This window comes from Sminthopsis crassicaudata, chromosome 3, assembly GCF_048593235.1.
Source record: "Sminthopsis crassicaudata isolate SCR6 chromosome 3, ASM4859323v1, whole genome shotgun sequence".
In the NCBI taxonomy this organism is placed as follows: Eukaryota; Metazoa; Chordata; class Mammalia; order Dasyuromorphia; family Dasyuridae; genus Sminthopsis; species Sminthopsis crassicaudata.
The window spans coordinates 45,647,541-45,675,519 of record NC_133619.1 but is presented as its reverse complement, the minus strand read 5'-3'; the positions used below and the strand labels follow the sequence as shown (position 1 = coordinate 45,675,519).

The window sequence follows — 27,979 nt, the reverse complement described above, 5'->3', positions numbered from 1 at the left end:
TTACCCTCCTCATGGAAATCAACCATTTGTTTCTCTTTCTTAAATGTGTATAAACATATACTACTTTGAGAATTTTGTTTGCTAGCTGTTGTGATTATCCCCAAGGATACCACTTTCAATATTTTGCTGTGTAATTTAGTTTCTCTTTGTCTTTGTCTCTTTTGTCTCCATCTATCTCTTTCTGTCTCTCCATGTTTGTGTCTCTCTTTGTGAGAGATATGTATCTCTCATTTCTTCTGTGTCTCACATCTTTGTATGCATGTTTTCAGGTACATGCTTGATATGTGTGTGTGTTTGTGTGTGTGTTATGTGTGTAGGGGTAAGGTTTAAAATTCTCACCACCAGAACTGGAAGAAGGGCATTGGAAACATTATTTAGCTTGTATCTCTTCTGGGACCAGTGCTGGTTTATCATCCATCTCCTAAATCATAGCTTTGTCTTGAGCCATCTCTCTCCACATTCTCCTTTGGAAATCTCCCCTGCTCTTATTAGGTCAATAGTTATCATCTCTTCATTGAAAACATCTATTCAGCCCAACCTTTCCTCTGAACTCCAGTTGTGCATTGCCAAATATCAGTTGATCATCACCTGGATGGATGACAAGAATGTCAAACTAAACAGCTTGAGGGCATAGTGCAGCATTAAGTGAGAAACTTGGAGTCAAGAAGATATGAATTAAAAGTCCAGTCTTAGACACTTAACGACTTATTTGATTCTGGACAAGCCACCTAACCCTAACTTTAATATTGAAAGTGGTATCCTTGGACTTTGGGCAATACAACAGTGAGAAGTAATGAATAACTAGTTGTATTGTCCCCTAGAAAACTCTTAAATTATTACCCTCCTCATGGACATCAACCATTTGTTTCTCTTTTTTAAATGTGTATAAACATATACTACTTTGAGAATGTTATTTGCTAGCTGTTGTGATTATCCCCAAGGATAGCACCATCCCCTCCACCAGTATTTTTATAAGAATCAAATGAAATGATTACATCACCTTAAGGTTTTGAAAAGACACTATTATTGGTATTCTTGCTATAACCAAAAATGAACTCACCTCTCCTCTTCCCCAACATCAACAAAAAACTTGGCTGATTTTCCAAATTTCCTGTGTCTTGGATACTATAACTATCTTTCCAGTCACTCAGCTTTGAAGTCTATCATCTTTTGTTCTTTCCCCCTCCCTCACTACCTACCATATTCAATCTGTTCCTATCTCTACAACATCTCTCTGATCTGTCCCCTTCTATCTACCCACAATGCTATAACCCTGGTTCATGCCCCTGTGATTTCTCATCTATACTATTGTAATAGTCTTTTAGTTGGTTTGCCTATCTCTAGTCTTCTCTGCAATTCTTCCTTCACACAGATGCCAATATATATTTTTTTTAAATAAAACTAGGTCTGAAGAGGTATTGCTACAAAGGCATCAGTAGCTCCCTCCTGTCATCATTTAAAATATATTGTGGCATTAAATCCTGTTCAGTTAAGGGCCCACTCAGTGTCACTCCAACCTACCTTTCCCCACCTTATTTTATCACATTATTCTCATTCATGTATACTATGCTTTACACAAGCTCTGGATACAAGCTGTTCCCCATTCTCCATGGACTTATTTAGACACCTTTCCATTCCTAGAATTCACTCCTTACCTATCTCAGTCTTTCAGAACCATTCAAGCTCGCATCTTTTTATCGCCTTTTCCACCAACTCTTCTTTGGCGGAACAATCTCTTCCATTTCCTAGAAAGTTTACTGTGGACATTTCCCCTGCTCCATTACTCCCTAGTTTGTGCTATATTTGTATCCATATTTGGGCATTGGCAATTTGTCTTTTTTCTCGGGTCAGCTATTTATGATTGACCCACCAACTCTGACCCCATGAGGAGGTTTAATTGAGTTCTGACATCATTCTAGGGGTGTTTATGACTATCAATCAAATCACTTGGCTGTTCTTGCTTTCGATTGTCAACTAAATGGCTCTGTACAAAGGATAACTACTTTAATAAACACTTTAGTTGGATTAAAGTAAAAAGTTATAAAATGGGGAGGGGGAATTCCCCAAATTAAAATTAACTGTATAGTCTATTTGACAGCAAAATACACATAACCCAGATTTGGGTTCCTAGTTCACTAGAAGGTATGATAAACTGGAAGGTTCATGACTTGAAAGTAAAATCCTGCTTCTGCCATTTACTATCTGTCTCTTTTTTTGCTCCCTCAGTTTCCTCATCTGTAAAATGGGTTAGAGTTGATAAACTTTATCCTTGCCTTTATCTCAAAATCCTTTAATTCTGTAACAAATATGGGCTATGAAGTCCTTTTAAATATACAATACTCTGATCTTATCATTAAGTTAAATTGCTCCCATGATAGAAATTTGCCTCCTAAAAATCTCTGGGCAAATAGAGACACCAATCTAATCTAAGTTTCAGTGTAAACATTTTTAATTAATCTAGACTATCACTCTAATCTGTTTAAGTTTCACAGAGGTCCCCAAGTCTCTAAATAGATGTGTACGTTTTCCATGTGCTACACAGTTTCAGCACAATATGTTACCAAAACTGGAATATCCATTTTCAGTTGGAAGCCTTCCCTTTAAGTCTGGAATCCTGAGCTGGATCGGTTCCATTTATTTGAATACTGTAGCATTTTCTGGTGGATTGATGATATTTTGATCTTAATCTTCCTTTCCAGCCCCTGCTTTCTTCAAAGTCTTAGACCACCAGAAGAAGAGGGAAATTCTTTGAATTTCTATCTTGCTTTGAATTTCTATCTTCTCTTTTAAAAATGTATAACTACCTTATAAATATTTTATATACTCTGCAACACTTTACCTCACAGACCACAGTTGTTCCTCTAACTCGTGTTTTATGAAGTTGAGAAATGTTTGGGACCAAGTGGGGGTGTCAGGCTTGAATAAAAGTAAAAGTTTTGTTACATCTTCTCCCACTGCTACCCAATACCCTACTCTCTTGCTTTGTTTAAAATATATAAAACCAAAGCACAAGTGTATAAAAAATTCATGATTTTCCTGGTTCAAGTGCGTTTTACATTTTGTTTGGTTCTGCAAGTGCTACTTGAGAGGAAGACTGTTCTAAACTTTAAAGGAAAAGAAAAGCTTACTTCAAGCATTTGATGTTAAATTCACAAAAGGGGCTATTTGGTTAAGATGTAAATATAAACAATCAGTAATGTGCCATAAATCTAACTTAGGCTTTTATCAACTTGTGGGCTTCATCATCTTATTTGTAATTAGATTAAATTTGTCACCAAGTATCCCAATTGTACCTCATCTTGATAAAACTTTTCATTAGAAAATAGGTTCTTCTCATAATAGTGTCTAATAGTTTTTCCTGATAATGGTATGAAAAGTTACACAATGATCAAATTTCTTATAATTTCATAAGGAGTATTGGCAAGAATGCACCTCATTACCTTTCTACTAAGAAAAAAAAAAAGCATCCCTCGTCTTCTGAAGGCTGCTTCAAAGTCAGAACACAATAATGATATTTCTAAAGTGTTTCAGGGACAACAAGGACACTCTTTGGTGGGGGAGGGAGGAGAGTGTAGGAGGAGGGCACTCAACACTATTCATCAGTTTGCCTAAAATAAGACCAAGATTTCTACTTTGCTTATAACATTTGATTTATAGCAAAAGAGACTTAAAAGCTTCTTACACTATATCTTGGCAGCATTTATCTATAGCTTATCAAATCCTTTTGTCTCTAGCAAAAGACAACACACACAGACTTCATAAAAGGAAATAGCTCAGTTCTAATGAGAACCAGCTCATCTCTTTGTCCTCCCTTTCATGATTATCTAAAGGACCAATTTACATTTTTTTAAAAGACCAATATGTGTATGTACAAATATATATATATATATTTCAAAATTGGAGAATACTCCACTCCCATCCTCGCCCCCCTAATACTTTCTAACCCCTACACAGAAGGCATTGTACAAAATCCCTTTAACCTTGGAATTTCTACCTGACTGGATGTCATTTAATAGAGTTTCATCTAGTGTTCCTTTGAGAAACCCTTTTTATTAATGCAATACTTGAACCAGTGCAAACACTGTTTCTATCTGAACATTTTCATCTTATTAGAAACAATTTAGATAGCATTGAATCCGTTCTTTAGGTGAAACAATAGCTTTTTTTTAAAGAACCAATTATTCTCTTTAAGTAGCTATAGCACATTTGTGGTTAACTTAAAGAAATCTTGATAGAAGGAGAAATATTTACTGGAATATGTAGGCAAATATATACAGATGTGTATATATAGAGAGACAGAATATATGTCTTTGTGTGCATGTGTATACATATATATACTCTCATGTATATATATATGCATAGATATATATTACATATATACATTTCTGTAATATATAATTTTCCCCCTATGTTCTTACCTTGAGAGGCCATCGAGGGATGTCTGAGTCACCTCTTCAAAGAGAGCCAGGTTAAAAGGAATGGCTTTTCTTGTTGCAGCAAAGAGAGAAAACACAGCATGTGTAAAACTTCAGAAGGTGTCTGTCTACCTCTTGTCAGCTTACAAAATAGCTCAAGAAGTGAGTGTCTTGCTCCAGTTCCCAAATGCTGCACTTGATGAGCGTGGACAATAGGGGGAGATGATGATGGTATCTTATATAGTAAACATGACTGAAAGTTATCTGATATCTTGGTGGCACAAAAGACAATTCAGAAGCCATATAAGCAAGGAAATAGTAGAGTACAAACTGCTACTCAGTAAAAGGCTCCCTCTCACCCTGGCTTTTCTTACAATTCGGTGTGTATGTATGTATGTGTGTGTATGTGTGTGTGTGTTTGTGTGTTTCCACTCACATTGTGACACTGGGATATTTCTTTTCTTCTAATTTGGGGACTACAAAGATAACTTCCACAAGTTTGCTTTTTGCGATAAAGGATCTAGATGACTGAACATCTCACCAATTCTAAATGCATTTTGAAAATATAGAGAATAAATGAATGCCTTTCAAATTGCCCATATGCTTTTTAATTTCCATTTTATTATGAACTAAAAAAAATTATCTTAGAGGTCATTTAATCTAAGTTGTACCTAACCAAGATCTCTTATGAATTTCAGCCTAAATTTTCCCCTCTGGAGTAAGATGCCTTTTTTATTATTTTAGATTAGAAACACTCTACATGTTTTTTCCAAAAATGTTTTTGGCTCATTTGACACAATAACAGACACATTTTAAAATGCAGAACTCTAGTCAAGTTACAAATCAATATGCAAAACCTCCAATTACCTATATTGTTCATTGAAAGAAAGGGGACTATAACCTTGACCTGGAAGCTCAAATTTCTAACACAGGTGACTAAGTCACCATGGAGATGATGCTCACCTGGTTTATTGTACTGACAAACATAATTTACAGCTGTAGAACTGGGAAGAGCCACTAGAACATCAACAAAATTTTAACACAGAAAAATTTCAGGCCGTCACTTTAATAATGTAAGTCAAATTGATATTCTCATAGTCACACATTCTGTCTCTTTTGGTTTTTGTGTCTTCCTCTCATTCAGTTTCTCTGTCTGTCTCTTTGTCTCTCTCTGTCTTTATCTCTGTCTGTTCTCTCTGTCTCTGTGTCTCAGTCTTTGTCTCTGTTTCTGTATCTCTGTCTCTCTTTGTCTGTATCTGTCTCTGTCTCTTACTGTCTTTGTCTGTCTGTGTGTCTCTCTCCCCTCTCCTCTCTCCCACATTTAAAAGGGAAATTCTCACAAAATGTAGAAAATTTACTTCTAAATAAAAAAGACCAAATTAAAAAGAATAATTATTATAACAACTTATATTTGTATAGAAGATTAGGATTTAGCATAGAATTTTACATACTTTCATTTGAATAATCTAGCAGTTTTGGACAGATGAGATTGTTTATGGTAGATTGTTGTCTGATTGTCGTTGAATTGGGATGTCAGGATTAGAAAGGTTTAAGGGTTAGCCTCATTTTAAGTAGGATTTGTAGTTGTATTCTGAGTATCAAGGATGTTTTGTGTTTTTAATCAATTCTTATAGATTGACTGGGCCTGTCAACAAGATGCTTTGCATTCAAATCAGAGGCTTGGCAACTTTTCTGATGCCAGTTTGAAGCGATTGTTCAACTCTTACCAAAAGTATTATAAATTCAATTAATTTTCTTCCAATTAATTTCATTTCAATAAGTGTAATAATTCCCCTCTATGTGTAAAGTATTTGGCTCTACTCCTGTTTCCATAACATTGGGTTTGGGATTTCCAAAACCAAATCTAAAACTGAGTTCAAGGATCATACACATAGAGTCAGGGAATATGGTAGCCACAGCTCTTGTGCTAACATCATCTTTTGCTTGCCCAGGCTCCCTCTGGCTTGTGGCAAGTTTAAAGGCCTGGAAAGCAACCAAGCAGAGGTGTCTGGTTTCATGATATCACCCTCCTTGGCAGAATAGGATTCTCTCTCTCTCCTGCCATGTTCCACTGTGTCACTTGGCTTCTATATCTAAAGAGTAAATGACCTCTTTGATTGTTAATATATTTTTATCTTTTTTTAACCTGTAAGAGACTCAAAGTCCAGTATCTACCAATTTCCATAAAGGTGTGTTGCCTCATAAGCTCCAAAATCATATATCTTTAGTTCTCATGCTTCCCTCTTCCTTAATAATGAGGATGTTCTGGTATTTTGGGGAAAATAGCATACAAAATGGAGCCTACTTGATAAGGATTCATAAGAGGGACTCAGAGTATCATTGACAACAGAAATCATGCAATTCAAACCATGCCTAAACAGGAATTATTTCAATGACATCACCAAGTTGTTATTTATTTCTACCAGAATTTTATATATGTTAGCTGGTCTGACCTCCCCCAAGGACCTAACCCAGCGTCTTAAACGTGTCATATTCTATATAGCTTATACATTGCTTTAAACTGTTGAAAACTGAACACCCACTATGTATGAGCTCTATAAAGAATACACAAAACCTCTCCTGTCTAGAAGATTATAATTAAATAGGGTTATAAAGGAAGTTCATGAATAACTAGAAAATAAAACAGAATATGAACAATGCAGAGGGCCATGAGGTTGTAGAGGTAGAGTGAGAACTTATTTAGTGGAGAAGACTAGGGAAGGCTTCATGAAGGAGGTAGCCTTTTTTTTTTTTTCTGGGTAGGATGGATAGAATTTTGCTAAGTAGAGATGCAGGGAGATGCTATTCAAGGGAAAAAAGCAGGTACTATGCAATAAAAATGAATTAAACATCCTCATCTTTTTGGCTTATGCCAGAGAAATAGATTTGAGTCTCTCAAAAAGGAGATAAGTATTATGGGACTATGGCACAATGAACAGAGTTGTGGTGATTCTCTTGTCTTTTGGCTAAATTACTAATTGGCATTTAAAGACCTTTACAACATGGGTGCCAATCTATTAGTCCACATCAATGCCACAATATTCCTTTTCCTATTCACACCTTCAATATAATCTGATTTATCTGCTGTTCACTTAAAAAAAAATCATATTTGCATAGGGAATTTCCCACATTTAGAACACACTCTCTCCTAATCTCTTCCTTGTGGAACCCCTAGAATGTCATTGCCTTCAAGAAGCTATCTCTGATCATACCCACTCCCTTGTTTATAACCTTTCTTCAAATCATCCTGTATAAATCCTGTATTTATTTGTTAACAAGTTACATACCTCCTAAGCCCCACTCCATAACAAAATGGAAAAGACTTGAGGGCAGGGACTTTTATTTTTATATTTGCATTTGTATTGCCTAGTATTATTATTGTTTTTTTGTCCTTCATGCAGGAAGAAGATCAAAGTGATATCAATGTTGTCTAGCATCAAACAGATCTTAATACAGTCTTTTTAATTAATCGATTGTGGTAGATTTGAATGCCAGGCAGTGGAAGATCTTTGGAGATGTGTGAGCAGGAGAATATTGATGAGTTGTTATTCTTTGTTTCATCTTGTTTTATTTTAGGATATAAGCAAGCAGAAGAGGGAATGCTTAGGAGTTAGTTCACTTGAATAGTTCATGTGACTAATAAGTGCCTCCTTTATTAGAGGCATTGTGATAACTTTCTGTTGCTGTTCTTCATTTTCAAAAAGGACCAAAATGACATTGCTATATTAGATTTGAGTGACAATATGTCCAACTGTGGCTGATCAGACCAATACGGGCTCATTGTGCTTTGCCACAAATCAGACACAAATAATCCATATGAACATTTGGGTTGCTTTCTTTAATTTTGCATATTTCACATTTTCTTGGGCTAATTCAATTCTTTGCTCATAGAGCATAGCACCTTCTCTGATGAGGGCACGCCATGCTGGGTGGTCCTGTGCTAGGGTCTCCCTGGGTCATATAATCGATTCCAAACTTTAGTTTTCAGATGAAACATATTACAGAATTGTAGATTTAGAGTTGAAGGGACAAAAGGGGCCATTGAGTTCTAGCCTCTCATTTTACAGATTAGAAAATTAAGCCCCAGATTTCGATTTGTCCAAAAACACACATCTAGTATCACAACCACATATTATTTGGGATGAACTTATACTATGCAAGTCATTTAACTTCTCTGAGCCTCAATTTATAGAAAATAAATTAATTGAACTAGAGAACTATGGTATCTTCCAGTTCTAATATCTATGATTGCTGTGAAATTTGTCATGGATCTCCCCCTACTTTCTATCTGGTTGGAAAGCTCACTGTTATATTTGACCTCTCTCTAGTCTTTATCTTTATTTCCAAATACTATCAATTCCTCTTTCTGAAGATTTATCACCTCTGTTTCCTCATTTCTTTCCCATTGCCACAATGTCAGCCCAGAATCTTATTTCTCTCAGGTTATTGTCATAGGTTCCTAAAGAGCTTCCTTGCTTCTAGTTTTTCATGCCTTGTATTCTTTTTTCATGGTTTTGGCATATTTGCCTTGGATAAGTGATTTCTCCCTCAATTCAGACCTCGGTTTTCCTCATCTACAAAATGTCAGGATTGGACTAGTTGGTCTTTTAAAAGTCCCTTCAGATTTTTACTTTTTGTGATTTCTTTTTTTTTGTGTATGTCTCCTTAATGATCAGTTTTATCATGTCACTCTACTATTCGAAAACCTTCAAAGAAGGGGGAATTTTGCTCAGACTTCAAATTCTTTTTTTTTTTTCCCCCAGAAATTGAGTTTGACAAATCCTGACATTTTGCATGTCAATTTGAAAGTAATCATTTTCAGAAACCTGTACAAAATGGTGGCTTCCATAGAATAAATACTCGCTACTCTGATTCTTTTAGATCTGAATGGGAGTTGTCATTTTCATATAGTTTGCCATTCTTTTCACATTTCACCCTCTGGAGCAGGATTTCTGACTGAGTTCAGTAGATATATTTCAGGTGATCTATGAACTTGAATATGAAAAAATACATCTCCTTGTTTTCATTAATTTTCAACTAAAATTTAACATTTATTTCCATTTTGAAAGCAGATAACAAAATATTATTCTGAAAGGAAGGCTATAGGCTTTAGCAGACTGCCAAAGGAATCTTCAGCACAAAAACATTAAGAATACCTGGTCTACAGGGAACTCTCCTTGGATGAAACCATGGAAATTTTGCTTAAGAAATGTTCTCTCTAGTTGGTGTGGTGGATAGAACACAAGCCCTGAAGTTAGGAGGAGGACCTGAGTTTAAATCTGGCCTCAGAAACTTAACACTTCCTGGCTGTGTGATCCTGGTAAGTCACTTAACCCCAATTGTCTCAGCAAAAAATAAAATAAAATAAAATAAAAAAATAACACTAGAGATTATATTTCTATTTCATTGCTTGAAAATCTCCTCTGTGACATTATGTTTGTGTGTGGTTTTTCTTGTTCTGATTTTGCCAGAGATTTGAGAATTGTCAAAAGGAGGTTTTTCATCCTTCCACCAATGCCAATAAATTAATAGAAAATATAATTGTTTCCCTTTGACTTGGCTTTGCTGAGTCAGAAAGAAAGTCAGATAGGTAGAGAGGGTAAAAATTGCTTACTTCAAGCTAGGCCATACTGTTTGAGGTTTGTTCCTATCCAATATGTTGCCATAGCATTCTAGTGAGATAACGTGTGTCATGTTTATCAGTGCTTTCCCTGTGAACTTGGATCCTTACACAGGTTCTCCATGTTTTTTGCCCCTATTTATACCTAGAAATCTAGTAAACACATTAGTGAACTTGAGAACTGTTAAGTACCATGCTAAATTAGATAATTATATCCATTCCAGTAACTTAGCACCTTGTAAGAATCCTAACAATAAAGTATATCACAATTTGCAGTGGAAACAAGGTTATAATTTGAGAGTGCATTCTAAAGCAAGGGCTTGGTATTAATTCATCATCTTAATATAAGCTGATATTTTTAAAGTTTCATAGTTTGAAAATGGGTTTCCAAACTTTGCCTTATTTTGATATAATAGGTGTGTCAACAGAATGAACACATGGTTGTTAAAACCTTTGTGATCATTTAAAATAGTAAAAAAATATAGTCCAAATTATTTTTTAAAATCTAAGATTTTAAAGTTACTTCAAAAACTGTGTAGTACAACCTAAAACAGGAAAAAAAAATACCCAACATGTGATCATCCAACTGTTGTTATAAAACTTTCTGGGAGGGACGTCATTGTACTTTACTAATTATGCTGGCTGGGAAATATTTCTTGACGTCAAGTGTGGATTTTCTCTTCGATATCTTAGATTCATTCATTGCTCTTGAGTTTCCTCTCCAGGTTCTAACAAAATAAGAGTCAATTCTCTTCCATGTGACAGCTTTTCAAATTCTTGAAAAGAATTCTTACAGTTTTTCCCTCTGTTCTCTGATTCTCTGATAAACATCTTGTCTCTTATTTGAAGGAACCTTAATCCTCAGAAATAGCTGTAAATCTAGATTGACTGTACATATTTTTTATAAAAAGATGGGACTCAACAGAGGAAAAAGTTGTCTCGGTTTTTTTCTATTCATTATTTCAGGCAATAAACTTGTTCTATGTACCATGCCTGGTCAGCTTAATGTTTATGAGGGAAGTAAGGGCAGCTACATGAGTGCTAGAAAGAAATTAAATTAAAATATTCTAAGTACATGAGAATACCAAATGGAGACAAATATGAACCATAGAGATTATAAAGAATATTTCTTTTTGAGAAATCTTCCAAATCTCTGGGTCTGTGGAAGGCCATATCAGGACTGGATTGTTCTGTTTTTTGCACTATTCTAAGTTTCAGATTATATCTATATTATTACCATCATACTCTTTTGATCTACTAGAAAAGGCAATAAATGTAGGACTTCTACATGAAATTATTCTGACTTTTACCCATCACTCTATCTTCTACAAGATTAATTTATTGTATGAGTTGTTTTTTTTTTTAATTAGGCAAGTATAAATTGCCTGAATTGGGCTTTCCTCACCCATTTATAGAAATGTATTTGGGAATGGTGATTGATTTTTTAAATCCTTTCATCTCAATCTTATTTGATTTGAACTAAAAATCTTTAATTAGTGTGGTACCTTATAAAGATGCAGAATTTAGAATTGGAAGAACTTAGTTTGAATTCAGACTCTGATGACAATTAGCATCTATGTGACCTTGGGCAAATCAAACTAACCTTTCTGTGTTTTAATTTTCTCTCAATCTGTAAAAATGAAGGAATTAGAAGATGAATTCTAAAAAGCCTTTTAAATCTAAGTCTATGTTTCTTTGATCTTATGACCATTCTAGTTCTTCTTTAGGTAACCTTTACTTTGTAAATATCCTTCCAAAAATGGGGTGAACAGAACTGAACAGTATATTCTAACTACAGCAGTCATAGGGTAGCTCATGAAATCATCATTACTGTAATATAAGATATATATTTGCTCCAAAACTTGACAACCATTTCTTACTACAGTTGTTGACTTCATGAGTTGCTGTGGCCAACCAAATTTAAAACCAAAAGTCCAATTTCTAGTGAGTTCAAATTTAGCCAGTTGTACTTTGTCTATAATGATAAAGATTATCATTTAGTCTATGCTAGTAGCATTCCCATATGGGTAAGAAAACCTGATAGAGCTTGGTTTCTTCAAAACATTCTCACTACAAATGAAATCAAATAATGTAAAACTACAGTTAAATAGGAAAAAAACAAAAACAAACAAACAAAAAACCATCCTAATATTGCCTTCTAAGAATGGTGAATAAAGAAGTGGCTCAATCTGATTTATGTTTCCAAGGAAAACTTGCATGGAATTTTTGGCCATTTCACCTTGCTATACCTACAGAATTCTAGAACTGAAAGGAATATCAGAGGTCAGTTGTTGGCAACTCCTCTCTACCTAAGAGCTTGATGTTCCAAATCTCAGATCTGTGTATTTCCATGGGTCAGCTCCTATTCCTGATATGCTCACACATTCCTCCTCTCTGCCTCTTGACATCCTTGTCTTCCTACAGGGCTAAATGAAGTGCCATTCTTCAAGGACTCCTTCCTCAATTCCCTTTTTGGACCCCCCAAATCCAAAGCTGTTAGTATTTTTGTTGGTTTCTGACATTTATTATTTGGGGCAAGTTATCATTAATTTAATCATTTTAACATCAGTTTCCTTATGTGCTAACCCCTCTACTTCTCAGTCTATTATTATATTATTATTATTTAAAGTATTCTCATCTGTATACATATTTCATCCCTGTAGTAGAAGGCAAACTTGCAGAAGACAAGAACTATGTTGCTTTTTTTTTTGAATTCTAGTACTTAGTACCTTATAAGAGCTTAAAACATATTGTGGAATTAGATACCCAGGATGATCTCCATGCTCAGGCAAGACTCACAGTGAAGTAAACATGCCAGTGGAGAAAAGTGTTTCTTTAATCATAAACTTTGCAAATCTGAATATCATAAACTAAAAGATCATAAATATTCCTAGAATCTTTACTTAATGTTTTATTAAATTTAAATACTAGTTTTGCTTTATTTCATAGAACTTTAATAGGCTTTAATTTGGAAAGCACAGGTCTTCTATAAAGGTATTCAAGAAATCTGCTTTCACAATTTCTCTGAAATTGGTCCCCATTTGTTCCCCATCCAGAGTTGTGAATTTATTGGTATAAGAAATTCCTAGTGAAAAAGTTCCCTCTGATGATGCAGAGAGTTCTAGAGAATTATCTAGATATTGTGAGTCACTGAGTGTATATGTATGGATCTGTGTGTGTGTGTATATACATATATATATACATATGTATATTTCTTTCTTTTTTTTTTTTTATTCATTTTTCCAAATTATCCCCTCCCTCCCTCCACTCCCTCCCCCCGATGGCAGGTAATCCCATACATTTTACCATATGTATATTTCTATATGTATATATTATGTGTGCATGCACATACATGTGTATAAGTTTATATATACATACATATTATGGGTGTGTGTATAAATATAGATATGTACACAGATACATTTGCATATAGATATATTTGTATGTATATATATATATATGCAGATATGTATATGTGTGTATATATATATATATATATATATATATATATATATATATATATATATATGTAGGTATGTAGGGGGTACGTGTAGGTATGTGAGTGTGAATGTGTATGGTGATACTTGAATCAATCCAGGTTTTTTTTTACTCCAAAGTTGACCATCTGCCTTTTGGGATACCATGTTGCCTTTCTGAAATTCTGAAATTATTCAATAAGTATTTTTTATTGTTGAAGATTTGAAATGATGGCATCTTGAAAAGTAAGGTCAGATTCAGCATTTTTCCCCTTCCTCTTCTCCTACCGCCTCAATTGATTAATGCCTACAGATACAGTCAGATGTGCAATATCTGACAAAAATAGTGTCACCAAGAAACAACAATGGCTGTTAAATCATCCTTAGTTTTCACTGCACAGGGAAATGACACATTGACTTTCCACTTCAACAGGAAAGGCAAAAAACAACTGACAGGTCATTATCAAGGACTTTATAGAGAAAGGCTTCTAGATTTCTCTCCATTTGTAAGACAGGCAAGAGAAGCTTCTAAGGAAGCATGTCTGGTTATTTTAATATTCAGTTGTATAACCTTGTGCATTATCCTCCTTGTAGCTTATTATGGTTTTTGAATTTTACTATCTAAAAGAAACTGCTGCCAGCCATGATGATATATTAAAAATGCTAAACAAAATCAGGCTCACCTCTGAAGTTGGGGTAACGTACTATTTGGGGATATGTTTAGATGTCCCTATTTTTATTTCTAGTCTAAATCAAAAGTGATATGGCCAAAAAAGGAGCTGAATTTAGTTTTTGTTTTGAATCTTAACTCACCATTTGTTACTTGTATGGCCTTGCACAAATCATTTACATTTCCTGGACCTGTTTTCTTCATTTGTGAAAAGAGAAAGGTAGAATAAGTGATCCACAAGATTCTGCATTGCTCTGTCATTTGATGATCCTAAGACCCCAATGTGTAATGTCTGGACAAGCTCTCTGGAGGACCTCAGAATTTGATTTCTATGTTCTCTCAAGTCTCTCCCAATAGCTTTCTCACAATTTGAGGAATTACCTCTCCTCCTAATATCTAAAATGTTTACAATATCCCTTGGTTTCCCAGGTATCACCTGTATTGTTACTCACACAAACCTCGGCTGCCATGGAAATGTTAATTTTATTCATTCAACAAATGTTTGAATATTCCTTGTTTTGGAATCTCTGGCAGGCTTTGAAAGGAGGTACAAAGTCATAGAATACATCTTTACCATGTTGAAAGAACTTGACATTTCATGAGAATATCAAGGACTGTGCCCACATCATGAACACAGAAAATAATGAAACTCTTGTTCCTCTACTGATTTTTGTGTTATTAACAAATATCCTTGCTATATAAGCAACAAGCTTAGACACTTCAGTGGGAATTTTTAGTTCATTGGATTGTAAATTCCTTGAAGGTAGGAACCATCTTTTGCCTTTTTTGTATCATGAGCACTTGGCATAGTGCCTGAATGGCATAGGTGCTAAATCAATATCATTGACTGACTATTCTAAATAGAATTTACCAGGAAGTTTATGGAACATATTTAAAGGAAGGATTTCAATGGCATGTTCCAAGCGAGGAAACTCCCTTTACCAATGTAGAACTACAAATGTTTTGGAGCTTGTAATCAATCCTAGTAAATTATCAGGAGATAATGTAAGCTCAGTAACAGTGGAACATAGCAAATGCATCTCCAAGGGAGGACATGAATGCAGGACTTTCTACTTTGAGGCTGGTCCACCATCCATTTCTTTATAATTCTTCTCATTTGTGACTATTTCTCAAAATCATATATATTCAATACTATTCATAATCTTTTAAAATTCTACATAGCAATTAGATATGTCATGCTACTTGAAAATGAACCTTGTAGTGTCACAGTTTAAAACTTCTTCCTACTCTTTAGTGAAAAAGATATAAATTCTTGAGCTTGGCATTCAAGATCTTCCACAATGTGCCATGTTTACTCCTTATGCCTACATAAAAAAAGATATTAATCCAAGAGGAGATAATACATCTCCTCTGTTTCTCTTTTAAAGTTCTTCATCACCTGCCCCCAACTTTCTTTTCCTTTTTCTACAGGAGCTACTTCATTTAGCCTGGATTATGGTTAGTCCATACTCACTTGATCTTTCCCTTCAGTGCTTTACCTGTTACATATGATTACTTAAGATAAGAGATTTTGACATGAAAGGGATTTCAGAGGTCATCTGGTCTAATCACCTCACTTTACAGGTGAGGATAATTTGTTATAAGTTCAAACAAAGAAACAAAAAATAAAAGACAGAGCTGGGATTTAAACTCATATCCTTTAACTTCAATTTTAGCCCTTCTTTCCCCAAACCACACTAATTTTCAGCATTCTTTTTATTTTTATTTTTTTATTTTTTTTAAGTAGGGCAATTGGGATTAAGTGATTTGCCCAGGTTACATAGCTAATGAATGTTATGTGTCTGAAGCTGGATTTGAATTCAGGTCCTCCTGAATTTAAGGCTGGTATTTACACTCATTTTTCTTATCCTATTCTGGAATTAGATTTTCATTCAGATGACAGTCATTTTGAGTTAGTTTTTCTTTTTTTGTTGTTTTTTAAATTGTTATTGATATCTTTTTTTTTTTCTTACATCACTCTCACGTCCAAAGCTATCCCTATCAAAGGGTAATTATTCTTAACTAAACACCAGTGTGAGAAATAGATGCCTTTCTCCCCAGTAAAAAATAGAATTGGAATATGAAATGTATCAGTGTGATGACAAAACTCATGCCTTTATCTTCTCTCTGCTGCTAGATGTGTCAAAATTATCATTAATGCAGAGTGCTTTTTAAAAAGAAAAAAAGTTAAAGGCTTGAATTACCCTTCTGCAGTCAGTGCTGCATTGTTATTGTTTACTCCTTACGCCTACATAAAAAAAGATATTAATCCAAGAAAGATAAATTAAGCCTGCTGGAGAGCACCAGGATGAAGCTAGGAGGAATAGAGAATTCTGAGACAAATATATCTGGAGGGGTCTCCATATATTTAAAGTCCAGAGGAAAGACCTCTGGACTTGAGAGAATTTCCCACAGAGAGGACCTATTAGGTAAATGACATCTCCCAGACTCTAGGTCAGCTGAACCTGAGGCAAAAGCAAAGGGCTATGGTCTGTTTGCAGAAATTCTCTTTCATTTTCAGACTTGTAAATGTCCCTCAGGGGAAAATAAGATAAGTTGAATCAGGAGCTTTGAAGTAATCTCTACTTATTGTATTTCATTCATCTGTCATTTGCTTGATCTGATCCACCTAATGCATAACTGTCAGAGTTCCCAGCAATCTTTTCCTCCAAAGAGTCCAGGAAAGGAGACAATTCTGAGATTTGCTGGCTAATGTGCACGTACTAGGGAATTAAAAGCAAACAAATAAAACCATCGCCCCAGCACACGTTAGTGAGGAATGGAATGCTGGGTGAGGAGTCAGGTAAAGGAACATAACTTTTCTACATGGCTCTGCTCTCTACCAGATTTTTAACTATGGACTAGTCATTTTACTTCAGAGGACCTCAATTGCTTCATAGACAGATGGTCACTAAATTCCCTTTTACACATAATATTATGACTGATGTTTTTATAGTCCATGAAATCCTGCATTAAAGTCAATGAGAAGAAAAATAAAAATATAGAATTAGAATCGGAAGAACCTTGAAGGCCTACTATTCCAAGTCCTTCTTTCTATAATTGAGGAACCGAAGCCCAGAGAGGTCAAAACACGTGTCCAGCATTCCACTGGCCGGAAGCAAAAGTCATCATTAGAACTCAAGACCTTTTACTCCAGAACAACGTGCCCTCTCTTTCACACATGCTCCCTCTCAGGAAGAAAACTGTGCTCTCTTTCATGGAGCTATTCCTTCCACATTCTCTTCTTTGTGTTACAGCTAACAAGCAAACTGAGAGGGAGAACAGGAAATAAGCAAAAAAAAAAAAAAAAAAAAAATCCCCAAGACCCCAGAGCTCCTTATTATCCCCAATACTCTTTTTGGGGGGTTGGAATATTGCTTAAACCTACTACCCTTAGCTGAAACCCTTCTCACCTTGTACTTTGGCTCTTGATGTGCCTTGCTTGCCTGTGGGGGAACTGTGGTCACTGTCCTCCAGACATCTGCCAGGGTCTGCCGGTCTCACTGAAATACTGCAGCCAGCCCCTAGCTGGCTCACTGCAGCTCAGTACAGTAGATTACAGTGGCTCTCTGCATGAAGCTGCCTCCCTCCCTCACAGCAGCCATATCACACACAGCTCAGATTGCTGCATTAGCCAGGCAGCTCACAGTCCAGCCCCGAGGGCCTCAAAGGGTTGGCTGCAAAAAAAAAAGTGAATGATCATGTCAGCCTTTCCCCCAAAACAATGCCTTGGGACTGGGGACTGTTCCTGCGTTACATTTACCAGCTTAGTATAACTCAGTGGTTTGCACTGTAATTTACAATCTACCTGTTTGTGTGCAGGGTTAGGTGTTTGCTCTTTTGGATGATGGCTATCTCACCTGGGATTTGTTTCTCCCTGAGTGAATGGGGCTAAGCCCAGTGCTCTGAACATGATGGATATCTGGGGAAGGTTTATAGAATAGAACTGAGTAGAATTGAATGTTTATCATGAAAATACATATTTGGAACTAAGGAGATTTATGGTATTTGACTCAGGGTAAGCACATAGGGTGTAAAATCTAAGAGCTTGATGGGAATGAGGTAAACAGTTTCCATTTGGAGCTTTGTTGGGTTTCAACTCATGGGACAAGAGGTTCCCTTGCCAGATATCTCCCTTCCCCCTTTCCAGCTTCCTTTACTGTGTTGTCTTCTCCTGTTTGATCATAAACTCATCAGTGGTCTTTTTGTAGCCTCAGAGCTAGTATAGTGCCTGCCATATAGTAGGTGTTTAATAAATGTTTATTGAAATGAATGAGAAGCCCCTACTTATCTGGTCCTCTTTCTTACTCTCTCCTCTTCTGGCTCTTCCATCCTCTTATTTCTTCTTCTTCTTCTTCTTCTTTCTTCTTCTTCTTCTTCTTCTTCTTCTTCTTCTTCTTCTTCTTCTTCTTCTTCTTCTTCTTCTTCTTCTTCTTCTTCTTCTTCTTCTTCTTCTTCTTCTTCTTCTTCTTCTTCTTCTTCTTCTTCTTCTTCTTTCTTCTTTCTTCTTTCTTCTTCTTTCTTCTTTCTTCTTCTTCTTTCTTCTTCTTTCTTCTTCTTTCTTCTTCTTTCTTCTTCTTTCTTCTTTCTTCTTCTTTCTTCTTCTTCTTCTTTTTTTTTTTACTTTTCCTCTACACTTTTTCTTCTTCTTTATCCGGCCTGCTTTCATTTGAGTCAAACTCATCAACTTGTTTTTCCCTTCATGCACAACATTCCATCTTTCACCTATGTGGCTTTGCAAAAGTAGTCTTTTTTATTGATCAAAACAATATATTTTGAAGGTTAATTAGGTAGTGTTACACAAAAGTATTTGTTAAACCATATGCTCTTCTTATTGTTGGTTTTTTATATCTACATATAATCACTAAAAGGCTCTTTTAAAAAAACTTTTTATTTTGAGGTTCTTTTTCTTCTTTATTAAAACTTTTTTTTTATTTTTCAAAACATATGCATGGATAATTCTTTATCATTAGCCCTTGCAAAACCTTGTGTTCCAATTTCCTCCCCCTCTTCCCCCACACCTCCCCTAGCTGGCAAGTAGTCCAATATATGTTAAACATGGTAGAAATACATATTAAATCCAATATATGCATACATATTTATACATTTATCTTGCAGTACAAGAAAAATAAAATCAGAAAACAAAAAGAGAGGCAAAATAAAATGCAAGCAAACAACAACAAAAAAAGCGAAAATGCTATGTTGAAAACCACACTTAGTTCCCACAGTCCTCTTTCTGGGTCCTGGTTTTGTTTATCACTAAACACTAAACTGGTTTGAATCATCACATTGTTTAAGAGAACCATGGCCATCAGAATTGATCATCATGCAATCTTGTTGTTGCCATACATAAAGATCTCCTGTTTCTGCTCATTTCACTCAGCATCAGTTCATATAAGTCTCTCCAGGCCTCTCTGTATTCATCCTGCTGGTCATTTCTTATAGAATAATAATATTCCATAATATTCATATACCATAACTTATTCAGCCATTCCCCAATTGAGGTATATCCATTTAGTTTCCAGTTTCTTGCCATTACAAAAAAGGCTGCCACAAACATTTTTGCAATGTGAGTCCCTTTCCCTCCTTTAAGATTTATTTGGGATAAAAGCTCAGTAGAAATACTGCTGGGTCAAAGGGTATGTATAGTTTGATAACTTTTTGGGTATAGTTCCAAATTTCTCTCCAGAATGGTTGCATCCGTTCACAGTTCCACCAATAATGTATCAGTGTCCCAGTTTTCCCACATCCCCTCCAAATTTGTCATTATCTTTTCCTGTCATCTTAGCCAATCTGAGAAGTGTGTAGTAGTATCTCAGAGTTGTCTTAATTTGGATTTCTCTGATCAATAGTGATTTGGAGCACCATTTCATATGACATAGTTTCAGTTTCTTCATCTGAAATTGTCTGTTCATATCCTTTGACCATTTATCAATTGGAGGGAGAATGGCTTGAGTTCTTATAATTTGAATCAATTCTCTACATATAATTTTAGAAATTATGTTTTATCAGAACCTTTGAATGTAAAAATGTTTTCCCAGTTTATTGCTTCCCTTCTAATCTTGGCTGCATTAGTGCAAAGATGTTTTTATTCAATATAAAAAGCTTTATTAGTTTTATTTATTTATTTGTTGCTTGCTGTGTACCAGGCAGGTGATGGGAAAACCATAAGGTTTTGGTGAGATAGCTCCATCTTTGTGAAGCAGGTGACTTAATGTGGTCTTAATTATAATAAAATGTATAATAAAATAATTACAAAAAAAGAAAACAAAAACCAATGCAATGCTTTTTTCCTCTGTCTCTTGAATTGTTAATTTTTTTAATGACAAAACTCAGACATCACTGTTATTGAATTGGGATCTTCTAGTTATTAATGAATTTGACTAATGAAATTGCTTTTACTTTTTTATACTTCTATGTTGCGTTTATTTTATATAATCATCTATTATTTTCCTAATAGAATTTTAAGTTCTGAGAGGGAAGGAACTACTTAGTTTTGTATTTGTACCTTGTGGGGCTAGGATGAGATCTTCCACAATAAATTTTTATCAGACTAACAGCAATAGAATTCTTTTCCTTCTCCTTTTCTCTCTTTATTATTATTTTTTGCCTAATGAAGATATTAATAGTTGTTAATCAAAACAAAATAAAACAAAAAAAAAAATTCCAGGTTGGATAGTTCATCTTCCAGAGCTAGTTTCTGATTTGATGCCTACAAAGAAATTAATGAACTCTGAAAATTGATTTTTTTTAAAAAATAATTGCAATATTGCTTTTGGCATCAGAGAAGAGCCACTCATTCATAGAATAGGATAATATAGGAAAAGGGACTAGATGTAGGATTTCATTGATAGAGGGAACCCCCTGATGAGATAGCTAAGTGCTTTGAATACAACATGGAAAATACTTAAAGTGGTTTGTTCTTAGAATGCACATTGTTCTTAAAAATAAGACACTTCATTTCCCAGCTGTTCTTTTTCTGTCATCTATCTTTCTTACCAACTAACCAATATTTCTCAAACTGTTTCCTTCCTCCTGAATTCCCTGGCTTCCTTCCTGTCCCAGCTAAACTTCAATATGAAAGCTTTTCTGATCCTCCTTAGTGCTATCACTTTCTCTTGATTATCTCCAATTCATTCTGCACACACACACACACACACACACACACACACACACACACACACATACACACATACACATGGAGTTTGAACATCACTATTCTCATGTCTCCTCTTAGACTGTGAGCTACTGTCTTTTTCTTTTCTTTTTATCTCCAGGCATATAGTGCTGAATAAATGTTTGTTTACTAATAAACTAACTGACTGATTCATTACTGCTCAAACACCATTTTAAGAGGACCCATGACATCATGGGGTGATGTCTTGACTTCATGAATTGGATTTAAGTAAGGCAGAGTTGCACAGAGGTCAGTCTCCCTCTCCCACAGTACACAAGTCATGATGATTGGTGATGGCCTGGAATAAAGTGGATGACTTTGATGTCTCCTATTTTTGATCTAGCTCCAAGCATCTCAATGCAGCTGAAGCAGACGACAAGGGAACACATTGTTCCCTTGCCTCTGTAGGAATTGGGAATTCTTTTATCTTGTTCCCATTCCTCTGTAAGAATTCATCACATGGTTGGAGTAGACATACTTCTAATTTGCCAATAGATGTGAGGACTGTTGGTTTCCTTCAATCTGGTTTAGCCCATCTGCTGAGACAGTTTTACCGGAGTGTGGCCACTGTGCATGCTCCAGCTTCTTGAAGCCACAAGTGAGACTTTGGTGACAGATGGACACTGAAGTGGATGAGCATTCCAGAAAAGGGCTCAACAAGTAGTCTTCCATGAATACCCCATAAACATCCAGTAATATATATCATATCAACATCCCAGTAGTGCTTACTAATCTGGCTATTTATGAAGAATGTGTTATCTTTGGACTTAATGATATGCAATTTTTTCTGATTCTATATATACATAAATGCATTATGATATATATATATACATATATATATATATATATGTTATGAGATAAATAATTGTTACAGTAAATAAATTTCTGAACCTGGAATCAGGACAACCTGAGTACAAATCCTATCTCAAACGTTTATTAGTTGTGTAAGTCATTTAACCTTCCTGAGCCTCAGTTTCTTTAATGGGAGAAAAAAATAATCTTCCTTCAAGTTTTCTTCCTTGGAATATCATAATAAGACTTATTAATCTCTTCTCTAGAATTTATGCTCTGAAAAGAGAATTTGGTTGGTATCTAGGCATTTACAAAAATAGATCAATCAATTTATCAGACTGAAAAAGATTGTCAACAAGGAAATTTAAGACAAGTCAAGGAATTCTTATTTTATCATGTTACTTCTTTAAGAGAATTTCTCACCTAAAAGAAATATCCTTCCTATTGTCTCTGGGATAAAATACAAGTTTCTTTTTCTGACTTTGGAAGCTTTTTATAACCTGATTCTAGTCTACCTTTCCAAGACTATTACAGATTACTCTGTAATCCACTATGTTCTTCATTCCTGCCATTTCACCGACTATATCCTTGCCACCAAACAAGCTGTTTCCCATGGCTAGAATGCAAATTCTTCTCACACATGTATCTTTATATCTCTATTTTTCTTCAAAGATGTACCATCTAAGGTTTTTCTTGATCTTCCATGATGGTAGTGTTTCATCCTCCTCCCCAATAAATAACTTTCTTTATAGTTTCATTTATGTTTATCTGTTATTTCCCTCAAATAGAATATAAACTCCAGGATGATAGAATTTATTTCATTTTTGTCTGTATCCCCAGCACCTAGCAAAATACTTGCCATGCAGCAGATGCTTTATGAATACTTTTTAGATTAATATTTCAATAGTTCCATAGCAATATTTTTTTATCTTTGAGAGCATATAACTTTTTATACCTTGCATTGAAAGAGATCATAAATAGTCAGAAAATAGTCAGTAGGGCAAGAAAGATCAAGGACAATTCATTGGTGCATCTACTGCATTACTTTTACATTATATAGATTTATATAGTGATAATTTTATGATAATGCAGAAGGGTATAGTTGTATAGAATTGACCTCAGTGACACAAAAGCTTTCACTCAAGGCTAATCTCTGACACATATATCAATTGGTTAAATCATTTAACTTATCAGTGATTCAGAGAATTAAGAGAATTAAGTTGTGAAGTAAGCACTATCTGCAGTGGTAAAGAGAATAACTTCATTGTAAGTTCTTTATATTGATGAAATCAACAGATTCACTCACAAAAAAAAAAAAAATATGGCAAATCTAGTAATAAAAAAAATTGAGAAGGAACTATTATTAACTTATAAATCCTGTCAAAAGAAAGGAAAGATGATTGCACATAGAATTGCATAATTGTTCAGAAAATTAATCTTTTAGGCAAAAACAGTGTATTTAGTAGATGGTGTAGGCTCAAGCATAGGGAGCCATTGACTGCAATTGTTTTTCAAGGTCCCTTGATCAGCGTCATAGGACTAAAATATCCTCTCTTACTCTAAAACTTTCCAAATAAGCCCTAAGATATTCTGCCAATCAGAGAACATTGTGTTTGATGTACCACCCAGATCCAGTCTTGGTATCCATGGAAACAAATAACCTTTCCACAAGGTTATCAGGTCTAATTCATTGACTTCACAATCATCAGAGTCTTTCTAGGTTTAATAAATTCACTAGTCCAACAAAAGTAATTACTTCTTTGCGTACTATTTAATTCTTGAAACATTAGGGTAGCCAATATTCCTTCACAATTCAAGGCATGTAACAGGGTGCTTCTGAATATGATTGGACATATGCAGTATAATAGAACTGAAACTTGTTCATTGTTTGCATTTTAAACATAATGTTATTTGAGACTGTGGTACATGGATTTATTAATATATTACTGCTCCATGAAGAATGGCAAATAAACAAAACTCAAAATATATTCAGAAACCTGAATGAAATGGTGCTAAATGAATAAAAATATCAAAATGAAAATATTCATTATTCCTTCACTTAAGTAAGTGAAGACAGCTTTAAAAAACTATAATACTTGCCTTAAAACAATAAAAAAGCATTAGTACTAATTTATAAAATACAAATCTATCTTGTCTCATAACAAAAGCAAAACAACATAACTATAATGTTGTATTATGAATGCAATAACAATTGTGAAAAATAAGTTTCCACAGAATGTTGCAGGCTTCGAGCTAATGGAAGATAATAAGTACTACTGACCAATGGGTTTTCAGAATGTGAGAAATTAATGAAGGTTACTTTTCCACAGAACAATTAAGTTTTAACCTCTGGGAAATTTTGAGCAAACACAGAACTGGGGAGCTGGGAAGGCACAAGAGGACTCAGCCAATCAGAAAGAATCTGATGGTTTTGGGAAAAACCACACACTCAAGATAATAACCGATCTAACTCAAACTAATTGAAATCAATGACTTTACCAAATCGTTAGTGTGCTTAATAGTTTAATTGTATATCAAACAACACATCCCATAGAGTTTTCTACCATTTTTGAACATGAGATGAGGGGGGGGAACATGCATATATATATATATATATATATATATATATATATATATATATATATATATATATATATATATATATATATATATATATATTTAGAGGAAAACATACAGTGAGCATATCAGGAAGGTTGTAATCCAGAAGAGAATAGACTGATCCATTCTCTGAGGGGACAGAATTTTGCCAAGCTAAAAGTATAAAGTTTTTCTGGCTTCTGTGCTCCCTCTTCCCCAAGAGGAGTGGAGCCCATTTCTGGCCAGAGATATAAGATGATTCCTTAAGAGTCTTCTTTAATAAATGTTCCTTGATCCATGAATTTCAGGGATTATTCAGGGAATTCCAGGCTATCTTTCTTGCATATTCTTTTGTTAAAATGTTTGAAAGGGATGATTCATTGTGATGGAGATACATTGGATATTTGTAAGATTCAAAAAAAACAAAACCAAAAAACAATTTTTAAACTTTTTATTTTCTCCTTCTGGCAGAGAGTATACATTACCTGAGTTCTTCACAGCTTCCTTCAAAATCATTTAGATGGATTTTGCAGTGACAGAAAAGGAAAGGTCTATCTCAATGGAGCAGGGATAACAGAACCCAACACAGATGCATTAAGGGGAGGGTCAGGAGTGGGAGGCTCTTAGCCAAATTATAGCAATGTTGGTTATTCTATTTTGGTTCAGATCAGCAGTGAGACCTCCAAGGCAACCACAAAAGGCAAATTGTGAGCCCTGAACCAAAGCAAAGCAATCAGGACTTGGCCAGGCCACTCAGTGCAGTGGGGAAACCAGTAGCACCAGTCCCAACACAATCAGTGAGAAGCCCCTGTGCCCTAGGAGTAAAATTCAACCTTTAAATTGAACAAAAAAAGCACAAAGAACTTTGATCATAGAGAGCTACTATGGAGTTAGTGCAGACTAGAACCCAAATCCAGAAAAAGATAACAAAAACAGAGGACCTACAGATGAAGCATGAAAGATGGATATGAACTGGTTTCATTCAAAAAGGCTCTTAAAAGAGAGAAAGAAGAAAATGGGGAAGATAAATGAGAGCACATAAGAGTGTTATCAGAAAAAGCTAACACCTTGGAAAAGGAAGCACAAAAATTGACTGAAGAAAATAACTCCTTAAAAAATAAATTTGATGAAATAGAAAAAAAAATATATTGAACACAACAACTTAAAAATAGAATTGAAGAAATGAAACAAAAATACCCTGAACAAAACAACTTTAAAAATACAATTGGCTAAATGCAAAAAGAAACAAAAAAAAAAGCTAGCTGAAGAAAATAATTCACTGAAAATTAGAACTGGACAAATGGAAATAAATGACTCAATAAGAAATCAAAAATCAGTCAAATAAAATTTTTTAAAAATGAAAGATGAAAGAAAGATAGATAATATAAGAATAATTGGACTACTTGAAAGCCATGATTTAAAAAAAAAAAAAAAAAAAGAGTTTAGACAACAATTTCAATCAAGGAAAACTGCCCTGATGTCCTAGAACCAGAGGATAAAATAGTCATTGAAAGAATCCAATAATCACCTCCTAAACAAGACCTTGAAATGAAAATTCCAAAAAACATTGTATCTAAATTCTGGAATAATTAGATCAAGGAGGAAATACAGCAAGTAGCAAGAAAAAAACAATTCAAATATGATGGAACCACAATCAGGATTACCTAACATCTTGCAGCTTCCATTTTAAAAGATTAGAGGGCCTAGAATACGATATTTTGGAAGGTGAAGGAGGTTGGGCAATCAAGTTGGGACTACTATCCAACAAAAACTAAGCATCTTTCAAGGGAAAAGATAGGCATTCAATGAAATATGGGATTTTCAATCATTTCTGATGAAAAGACAAGAGTTGAACAGAAAATTGATCTTCAAATACCAGACTCAATTGAAATATAAGAAGGTAAATGGAAGGAAAATGTGTTTTTTTAAAGTTAAAATGTTTACATCCTTATATGAGAAGACATGTAATTATTGAGAACTGTACCTTAGGGCAATTAGAAAGGGCATTCTTAGACAGTATGGTTATAAACTATCTGTAATGTGATGATATAAAAAAGAAATTAGGAGTAGAAAAGGGATTGTACTAGGAGAAGAGGAAAAGGCAAGTAAAATGGAATAAATTATGCCACATAAAGTGCCACAAAATACCTATTATAATTTAGGGAAAGAAGAGAAAGGGATGAGCATACACTAACATAGTTAGTGGAAATAACATACATACTTAGTTTGGTATAGAAATTTGTCTCCTCCCTTCCTGAAGGCAAGCAATATGACATTTATTATACATCTTGAAAAATATATTTCCATATTGGCTACATATTTTTTTAAAAAGCAAAAAGATGTGATAAAAATAAACTGTGAATATATATAGTATTTTTCATCATGAGTCTTTTGGAATTTTCTTGTCTTGTTATCTTGATCAAAGTTGCTAAGTTTTTCATAGCTGATAATGGTACAATATTTCTGTTACTGTTTACAATGTTCTCCTTGTTCTGATCACTTCACTTTGCACAAAATAAGTTCATATAAAATATCCTAACATTTTTTCTCAAACAGTTCTGCTCATCATTACTTTTAACCTAATAGTATTCCAACACATATATTTATCACAACTTGGTTAGCCATTTGCCAATTGATGGGTCATCCCATAATTTTCAATTCTTTGCCATCACAAAAAAGAGCTGCTATAAACATTTCTTTTGTACAAATAATTGTCTTTGTCATTTTTATCTTTGAGTTATAGAATTAGTGATGGTACCAATGGATTAAAGAGTATGCAAAGTATAAAAAATAATGATCAAATTTTAAAAATCAATATTTTCTTTTTCTATTATCACAAAAAAAAATTTCCTTTACAAAGTATGCTTTTTATCTCTGCAGAACTTTATGTGTGTTTCTGAATTCTTCATTTCCATCATTCTTTAGAACCCAATAATATTCTATTACTTTTAGGTACCATAATTTGTTTATCCACACCATACTTGTTAAAAACATAATAATTTATAACTTCTTAACATTATTAATAAGGTTGTATTTTGTATACTTTTTGTACATGAACCTTTTCTTTAAGTTGATAACCTCTCTAGAGTCCAAGAGGTCAGATTTCTGGAACAAATAGTTTTTAAGAAGAGTTAAACCAATTCATAGCTCCATCAGCAGTGTATTAACTTGCTTATCTTCCCATAGCAACTTCAACCTTTTTTCCCCTACCTGCTTGACAAGAATAAGGTA

The 27,979-nt window shown here is 34.4% G+C and overlaps 1 protein-coding gene across 1 annotated transcript in view; it reads right to left on the bottom strand.

The window, feature by feature from the left end:
• LOC141564819 (phospholipid scramblase family member 5-like) overlaps window positions 1-4,589 on the bottom strand; it is a 30,315-nt gene extending 25,726 nt beyond the window's left edge. Inside the window, exon 1 of the mRNA XM_074307681.1 lies at window positions 4,419-4,589. Within this exon, the coding sequence (XP_074163782.1) occupies window positions 4,419-4,431 (13 nt within the window). The 5' untranslated portion in view covers window positions 4,432-4,589. The remainder of the gene's footprint in view (window positions 1-4,418) is intronic.
• Window positions 4,590-27,979: the final 23,390 nt, after the last annotated feature.